At 37.7% G+C, this 14,926-nt stretch overlaps 1 protein-coding gene across 2 annotated transcripts in view; it reads left to right on the top strand.

Moving 5' to 3' along the window:
• The window catches only part of ASXL2 (ASXL transcriptional regulator 2), a 134,384-nt gene that overhangs the window by 76,328 nt on the left and 43,130 nt on the right, over nucleotides 1–14,926 (top strand). Inside the window, exons 3-4 of one of the 2 annotated variants that reach the window (XM_086700170.1) lie at nucleotides 883–991; nucleotides 4,782–4,932. In XM_086700170.1, the coding sequence (XP_086556296.1) occupies nucleotides 883–991; nucleotides 4,782–4,932 (260 nt within the window). Of the gene's footprint in view, nucleotides 1–882; nucleotides 992–4,781; nucleotides 4,933–5,685; nucleotides 8,079–14,926 lie in introns of those variants that run through there. The other variant, XM_086700171.1, reaches the window with a different exon arrangement.

The following is a 14,926-nucleotide window of genomic DNA, read 5'->3' as shown; positions in this document are numbered from 1 at the left end:
AAATGTAAAAAATAAATATGAGACCATACAAACGTGTTCTTTCACACCTCAGATTCAGTCTGTTGCATCAGTGTGCATGGAGATAGATATATATGTTTTTTATTAATATTGTTTGTTTGAATCTGTATTTGTGTTCCCCCCCCCCCCCCCCCCCCCCCGGTTTTACTTCTGGACATGTAAAGCTTGTGAAAACTTCTGCTAAATGAAGGAGAATCTTTTTTTTTTTTCCTTTTTTAATTTTTATTTATTTTTTTTAATGTTTTATTTATTCTTGAGAGAGAGACAGACAGACAGACAGACAGAGTGTGAGCAGGGAGGGGCCAGAGAGAGAAGGAGACACAGAATCCGAAGCAGGCTCCAGGCTCCGAATTGTCAGCACAGAGCCTGACGCAGGGCTCGAACTCACGAACCGTGAGATCATGATCTGAGCCAAAGTTGGACCTTAACCAACTGAGCCACCCAGGTGCTCCTTTCTTTCTTTCTTTCTTTCTTTCTTTCTTTCTTTCTTTCTTTCTTTCTTTCTTTCTTTCTTATTTTAGCTTTATGCAGGTATAAATTGACAAAATTGTAAGTGAATTACAATATTTGTAAAATATATTTGTAATAACTCCTGTGAGGTACATGTTCTCTTGCATGTTAGCTACTGCATCAGGATGAAGAAAATTAAAGAATTAATTTTTCTTTAGATACACGGGGATAAATTTTACATCCATTTCTCCGTGGCATCCTTTCTGTAGGTTGATATTATAGTTTATAAAATGTGTTTATGTGAAATGATGTTGATCAGTTAGTTTTATCTTAAGTCAGTGTCATGTAGGATACTCAGAGACAGAAACTAATCATTGTGTTCCTCTTGTTCTTTTTTTTATTTTTCCTTTGCAGTGGGACTTCCCCTCTTGCATGCCTGAATGCAATGTTGCACACAAACTCCCGAGGTGAAGAGGGCATCTTCTATAAGGTTCCAGGTAGAATGGGCGTATATACTTTGAAGGTAAATATTTTTGTTAGGACGTCACTTAAAAACTAAAATCGGGAAGAGGTAATATGTTCAACTCTGTATCCTGCACAGTTTTTTTTACTAATCTGTAACCATCTGTAGGTAGACCAGAAAAGTAATTTTATTTTTTATTCTTTATTATAATGCTATCTTGAAAGGATGAACTGAAAATGACTTCCAGTGACTTTTTAAGGGACCTCACAACATTTGAATAATGAGTGTTATCTTGGAGCTACCGCCTTGATGCTTTATATTACTTTGTGATTTTATTCTTGTAGCCTGGATGCTTCATATTACTTTGTGACTTTATTCTCCATTAAATTCAGAGCTGCAGTTCTCCTTTTGAAATGGAGAAAAAGCCAAAGTTCTTGCTTAGTGTTGGCCAGGTAGGATAAGAACCGGAATATGGACCCAGATCTGACTGGATTCCTGACTGAGTCTTTGTTCTTTTTTATCCTAATAGTCTTGCTGATTTCTGATTCTGGCACTGAGGTCCCTTCAGTGACAAACAAGAAAACCAATTTAAAGGAGTTTGATTAAAACAGAGAGTTTACTATAGAACTATAAATTCTGAGGAAACTCAGCCTGGATCCAGGAGCTCAAATGATGTCATCAGGGATTGGTCTCTGTCCTTCTTTTGGCTTCATTCTCAGGCAGGCTCTCTCCTATTGTACATGACTTCACTGTCCACCCCAAATCTGCAGGCTGTAAGTCTGGAGAGAAAAGAGCCTTGAGTCTGAAGTGGGAGCCCTCCAGTTAGTTTTGATTTGGTTTAATTGGTTTGGTTTGGCCCAGCCCATGTGTCTATACTTGAATAATGAATGCTCTGAGGCTTCTGATTGGCTGTACACAAGTTCATGATCACTCTCTCTCTCTTTTTTTTAATGTTTACTTATTTTTGAGAAAGTATGAGCAAAGGAGGAGCAGAGAGAGAGGGGGACAGAGGATTTGAAGTAGACTCCGGGCTGATGCCCCAGACCACTTTTGATGTGAGGTTGAGGGTAAGCCCTCTGCCAGACGAATTCAGGAAGAGGGTTGTATGCCAGAGGAAATTATCAGCAGGAGGAGAATTAATGCTTGGCTTGCACTGACTGTTATCCATGTGTACGTGGGACTCTGTCCCCTCTTTTTAGTTTTGGGCTGTCGTCATCACTATGTTCAGTGGTTTTGTGTAGCCCACTAACATTAGAAAGTTCTAATTTACCTATAAAACCTCCTTTTTATACACTTTGTTAAACTTCTGTGATTAGGGACTCTACTCCCACAGGGAGCTTTTTGTGTTTCTTTTAAGTTTTAGTTGTTCTAGACCTTCCATATTATTAATAACATTAATTAAAAGCCTACTCTATGCTGAGCACTGTGCAGGTCATAAAGAAGAAACTGGACGCTGATCTCTCGACTCTCACATAGTTATTAAAGCACTTGCATACTGACAAAATGTACTGTGATATAAAGTACTATACTATAAGGCCTCATGATCATGTAGAGAAATAAAGATTAATTTTGAATAAAAGGATCTAGAAAGCTTTTTTTTTTAACTTGTAAGATTTGAGATAAACTTTTACAAATAAGTAATGGGAGGGGGCCTTCCAAGGATAAGGAAATAGCTTAAGTAAAGGCACAGATAGAAAGATTCAGAATGGATTTGAAAATAGAGTAAATTAGACTGGTTACCATAATCTGTGCGTGGGCTAGTGTGGTAACGGGTTGGGGGTGGGGTTAACATGAGGTAAAGATCCAACTTTGGAGGCTTTTGAAGACCTGACTTAGCAGTTTGAGAGAGAAAAAAAGAGAGATAGCTGAGGAGATGGCAGAGGTTTTTCAGGAAAATAGCATGATCAAATCTGTTAGGAAGATAATTCAAGTAGGATAGATTTAAGGGTAAAGCAGGGATTGTCTGCAAGAGATAATTGGCCTGAACCATGAGAGTGGTAAAAGAGATAGAGGCGAGGGACATTACAGAACTAAAATGTATACTATATGGAGTTGGTAATGATGAGGTGAAATGATTCTGAGATTTGGGGCGTGCACAGTTGACCAGCTGATCCTGAAAGGGTCACAAGTTTAAGTTTAAGAAGCATTATGTTTGTACTTAAAATACTTGTTGAACCTACGGGTCAGGAGGTCTGGCTGGCAACTAACTGTAAAAGTCCTGCATTTTGAAGGAAAGAATACAAAAATATAGGGTGTGTATTTTAAGAAAGTATATAACATAAGAAATGACTTAGAAATGGCACTAGGATATAATCATAAGTGGGAAGTATCAGTTCCTTACTAGATCAGAGGTTATTATCTTGGCTGTAATGTTCTGAGTGCCAGTTGTAGGTAGGAGGGTTACATGTCGGAATTATTTTTTATCTGATTATAAAAATTAATTATGTGGGAAAATAAAAAAAATACATTGAGAGGAAAAAAGAACCATCCATAGTTTCATACCTTAGAAATAACATTAATATGTATGTTTATATGTGTATATTTTTATATACTATATACATATATAGTAGTTAATATTTATTAAGCTCTTATTATATGCCAGGCACTATTCTAAGCATTTTACATTTAACTCATTTAATTTCTGAATAATCTTTTAAGGTAGGTACTATTATCCCCATGGTATAGACAGGTAAACTGAAGCATATGAGGTTAAGACTTTGGCCAAAGCCGCATAATTAGAAGATAAAGCCAGAATTCAAACCCAGACAGTTTTTATTTCCAAGTTCTTGATCTTGCAGCATATACTGTTATATTTCTCATATACTGTGCTGACACAGGTTATCCTTTCTGATTAGCAATCTCACTATCCAACGTAGAAACCAAAGATTCTTATGAGGTTTTTTTTAAAATTTTTTTTTAATGTTTATTTATTTTTGACAGAGACAGAGACAGAATGTGAGTGGGTTAGGGGCAGAGAGAGAGAGGGAGACACAGAAGCAGAATCAGGCTCCAGGCTCTGAGCTGTCAGCACAGAACCCGACGCGGGGCTTGAACTCACGAGCTGTGAGATCATGACCTGAGCCGAAGTCAGACGCTCAACCGACTGAGCCACCCAGGCACCCAAGTGTTTAAAAAAAATTATTCCTTTTGCGGTGCCTGGCTGGCTCAGTTGGTAGGACATTCTGGTAGAGCACGTGATTCTTGATCTTGGGGTTGTAAGTTCGAGCCCCATGTTTTAAGATTACTTAAAAATACAAAAAAAATTTTTAATTTCTTTTATATTTGACTCTTGCTACTTATTAACCAATATGTAGGAATCAGAGTCAAATAATACAGTATCTGTTCCTAACCAGACTCAACTGAATTCATAATACATAATGGTACATACATGCAAATAATGTGTGTGTGTATATATATATATATGTGTGTGTGTGTGTATATATATATATGTGTGTGTGTATATATATATATATATATATATATATATGGATGATGAATATATCTACCTTTTACAAAATTTTTATTATATACTTGTTTTATTCTGAACATTTCCTCATTTACTTGGACTTAATATATTTCCAGTTTTTGTCTAATTTGAGCCTCTGTATTGTGCTTGCATATGATTGTCATGTATAATTTTTATCTTTGGATGTAGATGGAAACATTAGCTAAATTGACCCAAAGAAGAGAGATGACAGGAATTCAGAAAATATTGCTGGTTCTGCTACTGAATCCTATAATACTAAAAATTAATCAGCACAGTTAAGTTGCAAACAATGCATATCAGAAATTTAATTCCTATTTGCTGAAATGGTAATGATTAATCCTAATTGGATGCCTACATTTTCAGAAAGATGTGCCGGATGGGGTGAAAGAGCTATCAGAAGGTTCAGAAGAAAGCAGTGATGGTCAGTCAGATTCCCAGAGTTCTGAGAACAGCAGCAGCAGCAGTGATGGTGGCAGCAACAAGGAGGGAAAAAAGAGCAGGTGGAAAAGGAAAGGTAAATCCACCTGATCTCTCAATAAAGTACTGAATGCTATAGGACAAATGCCCTTGTTAGCTCCTCTTTTTTCAGACCCTAGGACAGTCCGTCTCTTTCCCTTTCCCTTTAGATCGGTACCGTCCAGTTGAATTTCTTGCAGTGATGGAAATGCCCTGTGTCTATGGAGGTCCAACCCAACATAGCCAGTAGCTACACGTGTCTATTGAGCCCTTCAAATATGGCAGTTTGGGAACTGAATTTTTATTCTTTTTTAACTTAAATAGCCACATGTGGCTAGTGGCTATCGGTTGGACAACATAGCTCTAGGTTTATTTATTTATTTATTTTTTATTTTTTATTGTTTTCAGTATATGAAATTTATTGTCAAATTGGTTTCCATATATAGCTCTAGGTTTTATCTGGATTTATTTTCAGTTCTTGGTCAGCCATAGCCTTTTTTTTTTTTTTTTTTTTTTAAAGACTGTTCTAATTTTTTTTCTTGTCCTTTTTATTTTATTTTTTTTTAATTTTTTTTTTTTCAACGTTTATTTATTTTTGGGACAGAGAGAGACAGAGCATGAACGGGGGAGGGGCAGAGAGAGAGAGGGAGACACAGAATCGGAAACAGGCTCCAGGCTCTGAGCCATCAGCCCAGAGCCTGACGCGGGGCTCGAACTCACGGACCGCGAGATCGTGACCTGGCTGAAGTCAGACGCTTAACCGACTGCGCCACCCAGGCGCCCCTTTTTCTTGTCCTTTTTAATCTTCTCTTCTAAAATTTGAGCATTTTTTGCTCTAACAGCTATATGCTTACTAGGAAAAGAATGCTTTTCATTTCTGCTAGCAAAGCCTAAATTTAGTCTGATGGTCTTTGCTCTTTCCTGCTTGGTGTCTGCTTCATAGCTTATCCAAAAAACTTTTTTTAGGGAATAGTGTCTTTGTTGCTACAACTTACCTGAGATGGATTTTCCACTTAAGGATGCATTTTATTATCTATTCTTGCCGATTATCTGTAGCTTCTTGTCAGAGTCTTCTTAAAGAGGGCAAATTGTTTTCACCTCAGTATTCATAAATTCAGCTGTACATGCAGGGCAGATTTTAAGCCAAATCATGGTGGTTTCTTTACAAGGACTGATATGGGGATATTCCAGAACAAAATAGACATCCGAGAGTGTCCCTAGCTTGGATATCCTCTTAGGTTTGTGTTATAGGTCAGCTCTCTGTGGATCTAGAAACGAGAGTTATATATGTAGGAATCCTGGATTCATTAATTTTAGGTGCCTTTGGAACTATTGATGTGGAACTGTATGAGAAAAGCAGTCTGATTCATTACCATCACTGCATTCATGCATGTGCTACTCCTGGAGAGAACTGAGATGATTGGTGGCATCATTTGTGTCCTCTGGTAAAGCTACCACACATGCAATTTGGGCACATTTTGTAATCAGGATTTTAGCTTTAAGATCAGAACCACTTAAGAGAGCAACCTAGACCTCAGATACTAGGAACAAATGGTATAAAGTCAAATAAAGCTAGTACCTGTGGTAATTATTCGTGTGTGTGTGTGTGTGTGTGTGTGTGTGTGTGTGTGTGTGTGTGTATACACACCCTGTCAGTAGTGAAAGGAGGTGTGGTCCATGGCTTTACATTCCTTAGATTCCACTAAGGATCTTTTTTTGGGAGGGTGTAGCCAAAAGTGGTAAGGGGTCTATATCTCCTGCTTGTCCCCAGCTTAAACTTTTAAGTTTGGAAATTGTTGTTCTAAGATTAGGAACCAAGCCAAGTCATTAAGCAAGAGAAGCAGTTAGCAAGATTCATAATTTCTAGATATGGCTGGAAACAGAAATCAATAACAACGTTGGTCAGACTAGTGAATTTGGGAACAAAATCATGGTCTTGGAGGTCTCTCCTTTTCAATAGCCACATATGCAGCAGTAGCTGTTGTGAGTAGGGGCTGTTACATGTTTGGTAAAGCCTGTCTCTAAGAAATTAAGAGGAGGGGCGCCTGGGTGGCTCAGTCGGTTGAGCGAACGACTTCGGCTCAGGTCACGATTTCGCGGTCTGAGTTCGAGCCCCGCGTCAGGCTCTGTGCTGACAGCTCAGAGCCTGGAGCCTGCTTCCGATTCTGTGTCTCTCTCTCTCTGACCCTCCCCCGTTCATGCTCTGTCTCTCTCTGTCTCAAAAATAAATAAACGTTAAAGAAATAGCAATAGAATCCCGTTGTTATAGGTTAATAGATCTAAAATAGCATAACCTTGTGCTATGCTTGGCATAGTAATAGAAGATATTTAACAGGGAAGTAGTAGCAAATTCAGAATTGTGATCTAAACAAATTGTTATTGAACTGCCTTTGTATTCATTGCTTTTCTAGAAATTATCACATTATTGAGTATTTATCCTCAGTTTACGTTAAGATGAGATGTTCTGTAAAGCTCTTTTCTCATTATAGGAAGTTCAGTAAACTAAGAGTAGAATGGGCTAAATGGTGTTTGGAAGATAAAGATAAGAGGGGCGCATGATGTCATGTAGAATTCATGTTTACTCTTTGCTGAGCTACCAGTAACGAAGAATGATTTCATTTCTCATAGAAAGTGCTTCTCTCATTCATGGGTCATACATATGGCATATGGCTTAGATAGGTAAATTTTTAGGTGTATATTATATAATCCGGGAATGTTTTTGTAGTCCAGTGCAAATGAAAGTGGAAAACTTGTAGTTAGCAGTGCTAGTAGCAACATGCAGCAGAGCAGTTTTAAATCAGTTACAGTTATTAATAAAGGGAAAGCAAAGTAATTGTGCCTATTCTGTTTTCTTATTTAGGGCTGTTACTCTCAATCTGACATCATTTTATTTCAAATGCATTGTAAGACAGGAAGAACATTGAGATAGTATCAAAACCCACTTCCTTTTATGTACAAAAATAAAGAGCTCTGACAGCAGAACTGGTACTTCTAGTTGAAAATCGATAGAACCTTTCTTGATAATAGGTATACCTTTCAGCCAAATAGGCACAGAGAACAGAACTTTGAAATTCAGTCCAATATTAAAACTAGTTTATTGATTTCCATGTAAAGTGGAAGAACTTAGAAGTTCATAGCTTTGGTTCCTAATTGTCAGACAGGAAACCATGTTCAGAGAAGAGCTTTATGGGATTCCATGCCAAGGTAAGGCGGAGTAAATCTAGAAAAAAATGATTAGAGTCAACTTTTTTGTTGCTTTTTTTTTTTTTTATAGGATCATAGCTAAGTGAAGTCTCTGTCTTTTCCCCCAAATAAAATACAAATATTGCAGCATGAAGCAAATATAGAAGTATTATTTTTATCTTCTGATAGAAAAAAGTTTTGTTAAATTTTGGCCTGCTTTTAAAATGTCTTAAAAGAAAAATTAATTATGTAAGATACACCTTTTGACTTACAAGGAATTACAAATTCTTTCCAGGGGCATGATCTAATGTTAATTTTATCGCTTATGCAGAGGTATTTTAAATCAGAAATTTGACAAATACTATGTTTGGAGTTATTTAAAATACCAAAGACCTGCCTGCCCTATAACATCATTTATACATGTAAGTTTACTAAATGAGGATGATTATTTATAGAAATGTCTCCTTTAAAAATTAGTACACTGTGGAGAAAAACTCCTTTGGGCAAAGTTAACTTATGTGGAGAGAGAGAGCTTTGAGAGAGATGTTCTCTTTCTTCTCTGGTGTGGTTGGTGGCTGAGTCAGAGGTTTTAGCTGTCATATATTAAGGATGGCTCCACTGTTAGGACTTGGATAGGTAGGGTACCCAGGTATCCTCTCCATCTTTGATTAGGAGATTGTTCGAATATTAATTGTAGCCACACCCTGCCAAGTTTGAAGGAGACTGCACTTGGAGTAGGAAGAGGGTACATAAAAAACTAAAAGTCTGTTAACTTCTAGAAATGAAACTACTCAAAAGAAAACTATTGTGAAAAAAGAACTCTCCCTTAAGAGAAGGATTACTGTTGATGAAAATTAAAACAGTTTGGATACTTCAGTTGTTATCAGTCTTTCAGCTGTTAATCCTTCAATTGTAGGAAGCTAAGCTTCACTTGTAATGTTACTGCTTCATTATTTCTGATAGTATTTCTTAAAAAAAAATTTTTTTTTTGTCATGTATTTATTTTTGACAGACAGAGACAGAGCATAAGTGGGGGAGGGGCAGAGAGAGAAGGAAACACAGAATCTGAAGCAGGCTCCAGGCTCTGAGCTGTCAGCACGGAGCCTGACACGGGGCTCAAACCCATGAACCATGAGATCATGACCTGAACTGAAGTTGGATGATTAATGACTGAGCCACCCAGGCACCTCTCTGATAATATTTCTGATGCTTCAGAGGGACCCATCAAATATCTTCAGGAAAAAAGAAAGTAGTCAGGGTCTATTTGCTAAGGCCTCTAATTCAGAGGCATCTAGCATGGATAGTCTGTATCCTTTTGATCTTGTTCAGTATAATCATCCATTGAAATGGAAAATTCTCAGTGGTGTAATATATCTGAAAAGTAGTACTTTCTGAACACGTACTCAGTGGGTAGTGCCAGTTATCCAACAATCTGAAACTACTTGAGTAAACTATGTAAAACTGGCTTTAATGAGCCTCAAGTTCTGAAATTTATTTTAAATAGTTTTCTGAAAACAATCTTAAGCTTAAAAACTCATTTCTCTACTAGTTTGCTGGGTTTTAAAAATCAAATAGTAAGTAACTGCTGATCTTTTTATCAGAATTTGTTAATATTGTATCTATGTGTTTATATGAAAGCAAACATTTTTGTTTCTAATCAGATACTGAATATGTTCTCTAAATACAAGTGCTTTTAAGCTGTTGAGCAGTCCACATTGAAGTACCAATAGGTCAGGATATACTTGGGAAGTATTCTTTAGGCCATTAGTTGATTTATAAAACGAAAGAATTATCTCTATTTAAAATGCTTGCCACACTCACTCATTCTCCAATACATATGTATTATTTGCCAGATATTTGGGAAACCAATTTGAATAAGGTGTGGGCCCTATCCATAGCTAGAAGGATAGAAAAAGAAGCAATTAGCAAATTAGTTTAATAAGTAACAAGTGTTTATATGTGTCATGTTATGGCAGCATTAGAGAAGGGAATAGTTAACTTTACCTGGGTTACTACAGCTTGTGTAAGCTATAGGATAATTTTTTTAATGTCTATTTTGAGACAGAGAGAGAGAGCATGAGCAGGAGAGGGTCAGAGAGAGAGAGAGGAAGAGAGAGAATCCCAAGCAGTCTCTGCAGCTGTAAGTGCAGAGCCCAACCAGGGGCTCAGAGTCACAAACCATGAGATCATGACTTAAGCTGAAACCAAGAGTCGGATGCTTAACCTGCTGAGCCACCCAGGCACCCCGAGAATAATATACTTCCTTCCATTGGGGGTATAACCCCTGAGGAATACAGGATATATTATGAAAAAAAAAAAAAAAAACATATATAAAGGCAAGAAAGTAGCAGCATGTGTACAGTGTTTTCAGGAAGCCATATGATGAAGTAAAGTTTGGGTGGAAAAGGGGATTTGTGGAAAGAAAGTACGGGAAAGAAGTAGGGATCAGACTTAATATTTAGTGCTAGTCTCCATTATTTATAGGGTATTGGTGTGCATAAAGTAATGTTTTTTTTTTTAATTTTTTTTTAACGTTTTTATTTATTTTTGAGACAGGCAGAGACAGAGCATGAACAGGGAGGGTCAGAGAGAGGGAGACACAGAATCTGAAACAGGCTCCAGGCTCTGAGCTGTCAGCACAGAGCTCGACGCGGGGCTCGAACTCACGGACCACGAGATCATGACCTGAGCTGAAGTCGGCCGCCTAACCGACTGAGCCACCCAGGTGCCCCTAAAGTAATGTTTTTTAATGTTACTTTTGAGAGAGAGTACAAGCAGGGAGGGGCAGAGAGAGGGGGCCAGAGGATCAGAAGAAGGTTCTGTGCTGACAACAGAGAGCCTGATGCAGTGTTCCAACCTGCGAAACAAGATCATGACCTGAGCTGAAGCCCGACGCTTAACTGATTGAGCAACCAGCGCGCCCCATAAAGTAATTTACTAGGAGGATTAAGAAATGTGGTATTCTGGATCAGAGAATAACAACCCTGCTGACTCTTTCAAATGTTTGTAGCCACATACCAAGAGGAACAAAATTTTTGTTTATCGTCCATTTGCTGTTGGTCTCATCCTTTTGTCCATTTAAGATCTGAGTTAATATACTAGCTTTTTAAAAATTTTTTTTATTTCTGTTTTTAATAAAGTTTGTTTTTGAACGAGAGAAAGAGAGTGCGTGCACATGCATGAACATGCGTGTGAGCGAGAGAGAGGGGCAGAGAGCGAGAGGGGAGAGAGAATCCCAAGCTCCTTGCTGACAGTGCCAGAGCCCAGTTGCGGGTCAATCCCACGAACTGTGACTTGATCTGAAGACAAGAAAGAGTTGGACACTTAACCAACTGAGCCACCCAGGTGCCACTTAGTTTTTCTGTTTTATTATTTTTTTCTTTCAAGTTTTTATTTAAATCGCAGTTAGTTAAATGTACTAGCTTTGATTTGTTTTTTCTACTTACTAGTGTTTATTGTGATGTCTCTTCCTATTGGATGGGGTCCTCCAAATGTGGGGCAATAGGCATTGAAAGAATTCACCTGAGGCAGAACCTAGGCGATAGGAGTTTATTGAACACACTGCAAGGGAGCAGCAGGCAGGACCCTAGAGGAGAGGCTGTCTGACTTGAGGCAGTGGTTGGGGGCTGTTTTTAAAGGGGGGAAGGTGAGGAGGTAGGGGGATGTATGGAATTTTCCCTTTTTTGGTAACTGTGCCTGGTTGTAAGTACCCCTTGGTCAGTTACTGCCTGTGGAGATTTGGAGATGGGTTGCCTGATGTCTGTATTCAGCCAAGGGGTTGCCTTGCTCTGCGTTCATTGCTCAAGTCCGTTTCCTAAAAGCGGCCTTTACATTTACGTTAGTTCAATTCATTTCTGTTCACTGGTATATAGGTTAAAAGAATTTATTTCCATTTTACTGTTGAAAATCATTTGTTTTGAGTAGATTTCCTTAATTCAGGATGAGATTAATTGGTGACGTTAGTTGGTTTTATTTGAAGTTAAAAGTATAACTGGTAGTACAGAAGTGTGAGGGATTATTTTTCTCCAAGTGCCACTTTGTAAGATTAGGATTATAAACATGTCTCAGGCCTTGTGGGACCTTTGGGCCAACGCGCTGGTGTCCCAGCACTTAATCAGTAGGGATCTATGAAACCCGGAAAACGTTGGAATGGAGAGAAGGCAAAAAACATAACAGAGGTTTGCTTTCCCACTGCTTGGTTTGTGAACTGAAAAATCGTATGTGCAAGCTCACATACTATCTACCAAGAAATAAATGTAATTCGTTTTTTTAAAAAGATTATAAGCAGGGACTTGATGAAGTTAAAATGCAGCCTTAATGTTTATTTTTCAAACAGTGTCTTATTCTTAATATGTTCATCTTGTAGGATATAGCCCTAGGAAATCTTGGTTCCTTATTTTGTGACTGTGGGCACTATTCCCAAGCCCTTCGTGTACACCCCCTACCCTGCATCCTCCCCTCCTCAGCTAGCTGGTTTATTCTCAAACTTTTCATCACAAAGGACCATTCTCTCCCCCCTCCTCTATCCTTTGTGCACTGATACTTACGTAAAATACATAAAAAATGGCTCAGCAGTGTCAGATTTCTATGAAAGTGTCTAAATGCGTATTCTCACTGTTGTTATTTCTCTTGTAGCAGACCTGTATTTGAACGGCAATGGTTTAGCTGGACCACATTTAAACAGCAGTGGTTTAAATGATTTGTCAACCTTAGAAACTGTTGGGGATGCTGTATTTCTTTAACAAGCCCTTGTTTTGAAATGAGAGTGGAAAATAACTGCACCTCCATAAGTAAATAATTAACTATAATGATCCTTCACTAGCACTGCAGAGACATTATGCCATCTCTAGCCACTGCGCAAAAACTTCTGCCCCTTGTGTCAGTATAGATTAGTTTTACCTGTTTTAAAATTTTTGATTATATATATCCAAAAAAGTGCAGATATTGTAAGTGTACAGCTTGTTGAATTTTCACAAATGGGACAGCACCATGAACCAGTATCCAGATCAAAGAACAAAATAGCGTCAGCACCCCAGTGGCCCTCTCTGTGCTCTTGTAAGATTTCATCCAAATTCTTGTGTATCTTATTCATATTCCTTAAAAAAATTTTTTTTATTTTTAAATATTTTCATTAAAATTTTTTTCTCTTTCATGTTTACTTATTTTGGGGGGGGGGGAGTAGGGACAGAGAGAGAGAGAGAGAGGGAGAGAGAGAATCCCAAGCAGGCTCCTTGCTATCAGCACAGAGCCCAACATGGAGCTCGATCTCATGAACTGTGAGATGATCTGAGCTGATATCGAGTCAGACGCTTAACCGACTTAGCCACCCAGGTGCCCCTATTCATCAGATTCTTAAAACTGAAGAGTATTCTATTTTATAAATATTTCCCAGTACCTCAATTTATTTATCGATTCTACCATTGATGAACATCAGGTTATTTCTAGTTTTTGCCTATTTTATTAACTTTATTGTGAATGCTTTTGTGTATGTCTCCCCCCCCCCCCCCCATTTCTTTTGGTATATACTTGGGAGCAGAGTTAAGTGTAGTGTGTATTACCAGACAGTTTTCCAAAGTGCTTGTACCAATTTATAGCCATACCAGTAATGTATGAGAGTTCAACTAATATTTCACATGCTCACCAACGGTCAGTCTTTTACATTTTAGACTTTGGTTACTGTGTAATAGTGTCCCTTATGGTTTTAAATTCTATTTTCATCATGGCCAACAGAATTGGACTCCTTTTCATTAGTAATCATTTGGATGGCCTCCTTTGTGCAATGCCTTTTCCAGTGTTTTCAATTTTTCATGGGTCATCTTTTCCTTAGTTCTTCACATATTACCTAATTGAATGTATATCTTATAAGTAACTTCTCCTTTGTGGCCTTTTTTATTTTCTGAAAACTTTATTTTGATGAATACAGTTTCTTAATTTTAATATCATCCAGTACATCCCTAAGAAGATTGACTCTCCCACTGACACGAAGATAGTTTCTTCTGGTCCATAAAACACGTCTTAACAGATGTAAAGGAATGGGAATGATATAACGTCTGCTCTCGGACCGCAGTGAAATTAAACTAAGAGTCAGTAATAGAGGGACACCTGGCTGGCCCAGTTGGAGGAGCATGCAACTCTTGATCCTCAGGGTTGTGAGTTTGAGCCCCAGTGGGATATAGAGATTACTTAAATAAATACAAAAACTTTTAAGAAAAAAGAAAAAGAAACAGAAACAACACATTTTTGAATAACACATGGGTCAAAGAAGAAAAGAGAAATTTTTTAATGTTTTGAACTGAATGAGAATGAAAACACAATGTATCAAAAGTCATGGTATGCAGTGAAGAAAGCAGGGGTTAGAGGGAAATTTAGTTTAGAAAAGAAGAAAGATCTCACATTAGTAATCTGTGCCTCTACTTTAAGAGTGCAGAAAAAGAAGAGCAAATAAAATCTAAATTAAATCTAAGCAGAAGAAAAGAAATACTAAGAATTAGAGCAGAAATCAATGAAATTGAAAGCAGAATATTAGTAGAAAAGAATCAATGAAACCAAGAGCTGATTCTTTGAAAAGATCAATAAAGCTAAGAAAGCTAATTATGAATATCAGACATGAGAGGCCATCATTAAAGATCCCATGGACTTAAAAGGATAATAAAGGAATACTATGAACAGTTTTTCTTGTTTTTACTCTGAACAGTTTTGTGCCCACAGATTTGATAACCTAGATGAAATCGATCAGTTCCTTGAAAGACACAATCTGTCAAAACTCCCACAAGAAGAAATAGACTGTCTGAACAGGCCTGTGCCTGTTGAAGAAATTGAGTCAGTAATTACTTACCTTCCAGAACAAAAAAGACCAGGCTCACTTTGAT

This window comes from Puma concolor, chromosome A3 (assembly GCF_028749965.1).
Source record: "Puma concolor isolate L17-30 chromosome A3, mPumCon1.1.hap2, whole genome shotgun sequence".
Taxonomy (NCBI): Eukaryota; Metazoa; Chordata; class Mammalia; order Carnivora; family Felidae; genus Puma; species Puma concolor.
Note: the sequence above shows the minus strand (reverse complement) of the source record. Positions and strands in the feature narration are given on the sequence as shown.